The 2,150-nt window shown below is 40.2% G+C and overlaps 1 protein-coding gene across 1 annotated transcript in view; it reads right to left on the bottom strand.

The window, feature by feature from the left end:
* The window catches only part of ZCCHC6 (zinc finger CCHC-type containing 6), a 40,952-nt gene that overhangs the window by 2,014 nt on the left and 36,788 nt on the right, over window positions 1–2,150 (bottom strand). Inside the window, exons 26-27 of the mRNA XM_018570248.1 lie at window positions 781–857; window positions 249–306 (exon numbers count right to left, since the gene is read on the bottom strand). Coding sequence (XP_018425750.1) covers window positions 249–306; window positions 781–857 — 135 coding nt within the window. The remainder of the gene's footprint in view (window positions 1–248; window positions 307–780; window positions 858–2,150) is intronic.

Genomic DNA, 2,150 nt, shown 5'->3' with positions numbered 1-2,150 from the left:
CCCCCCCCCATATCACAGGTGCGAGCAATCTCCCATGTTGAACAGCTGCACTTGTGGCACAGCTTCTGCTGCGACAGGTGAAGCTTTTGAACATGGGAGATCGCTTGCACCTGTGATGCTGGGGGAGAGCGCTAAATGTCTGGTATGTCCTGTACATATCATGAAAATATGGAAGCACAGATTATAGTTAGCTATCTGGAGCAAATGAACAATGCCCTCTTAAGCAACCATAATGTCAAGAAACTTACCTGACTGAGGACTGAAAGACATTTTTTGTTTTTTCCGGTCATCTGGTGATGGTACTACCTATCATGAAAGAAATACATTATGCTGTAACATACACAATTATGGAAGAACAACTTTAAACTCTCTGCCATGTGGAAAGATGGTCCTTGGAGGAAGACCGTGGCTGCTCCTTAGGCATTGGGTCCAGTCAGGTCCCTCACAATTGAAATGACTGAGGCCAAGTTACATACTCATAAAAAACAGTGAGCAGCCCAAACAAATTGCATCCTTTCACAATTTTTTTACATTTAAATAGAACTCTAGCTAAAAATGTTCTAAAGCGTTTAGGAAAAGTAAAGGGTTGTAACCGCTGTCAGGTTTTTCTTGAGATCTCCGTAGCCATTAGGTAGATACAAAATTTAAATTCCTGTCACCAAGGAGGGCACCAGTCCCCAAAACAGAAAAAGTAAAGAGAACTCTTTCCCAAATTGTACAAAGATAACAGGAAAAACAAGACAAAAGTTCTAACTTTTCAGCAATGTACTGAAACCTTACTGGAATAAATCGTGCCTGTGGTTTCTGAGGACTGGCTCCAGATGGCGATCCATACACGGTATCAGACTTTGGGCTCCCTGTATTTGAAAATGCAATTACACAGAAAAAAAAAAAAATTCAGCAAAAAACATTGTATATATAGTAAAACTCTAGAAGAAACCGCAAATTTAAAAAGCAAAAAGGTAGTATGACAAAAACAAAACCCCCAAGTAATGTCCAAAAACCACATAAAACACTACCGTACCCACAGATTGGTTTTAATAAAAGTCTGCACTTGTGTGCTTAAAGCTAAACTCCAGTGAGATGGATGACAGAGTATAAATGCAGCAATAAGCTTGTATTATGCAGGATATCCCACTTTTCCTCTCTAGTGTGAGGAATTTACTCTCAATACCTCTTTAAAATCTGCATCAGCATGGTCCTGGACAGCGACTTCTGTTTGAGCCGCCAATCATCCTAGCTGCTTTCTGTACACTGGGGAAATAGTTGCAGTACCTTCCTCCGCAGGTGGGTAGCGCAGACATCAGTGTTGCTTAAGAAAAGAGCCAGATCTTCATACTGCCTCTGCCTGCACAGCTCTGCCTATTCCAAATCAGCTCATGTGCCTCTCTGCCCCTCTAGGTAGAGCCATGTAAAAATAGCTTAAGCCCAGAGACCTAGAAAGATGGTGCACAGGGGGAGAGAGAGTGCATGGAATCACATGCGACTGTCTGCACTATTTACAGAAGCTAAAATTACTCTTACCAAGATCACGCTCTCTCCTGTGCAAGGCTAGGAATATATTGCACAAATTCTGTGTTCCCTCTACAGATAAAGGGTTAGTTACCATGTTCATCAGACAAACTCCTCAGGTTACTTCAAAGTTTAAAAAAAGCTGGAGTGGCCAGAGGAGTTTTGCACATATTAACTCTTCACACATATTGTAGTGTCATGCATCTTTGCTTCCCCCTCTAGACTATCTCCCCCATGCAAAGTCTGTTTTATGTACAAACTGTGGTAAAGCAATGAGAGACAGCTTGCAAATGTGTGCTAGTGATGACGGGCTTGGGAGAGATCCACTTAAGGATATTTAAGGTATACAAGATCATACACTATATCCAATCTGCACCACTTTTTTCAATTATATGTTGTTTTAGATCATATACACCTCATGTCTATATAATTTACTATTATCGGAGTGGATGATCTAGCCGTTAGCACATTTGCACTTCACTTTCAACATTTGCATTATGACTAATTAAATATCACCACCATCACTTCCCCGCACATGGTTACCCAGTTATTCATTATTGTTTATTCCACACATATGAAGTTTATTATTATGGGGCTAAACAATGAGTATGGGATATATATTCAATATATTTATTATT

This window comes from Nanorana parkeri, unplaced genomic scaffold, assembly GCF_000935625.1.
Source record: "Nanorana parkeri isolate BGI_ZX_2015 unplaced genomic scaffold, ASM93562v1 scaffold1485, whole genome shotgun sequence".
Classification (NCBI taxonomy): domain Eukaryota; kingdom Metazoa; phylum Chordata; class Amphibia; order Anura; family Dicroglossidae; genus Nanorana; species Nanorana parkeri.
This window is presented reverse-complemented; position numbering and strand designations above follow the sequence as displayed.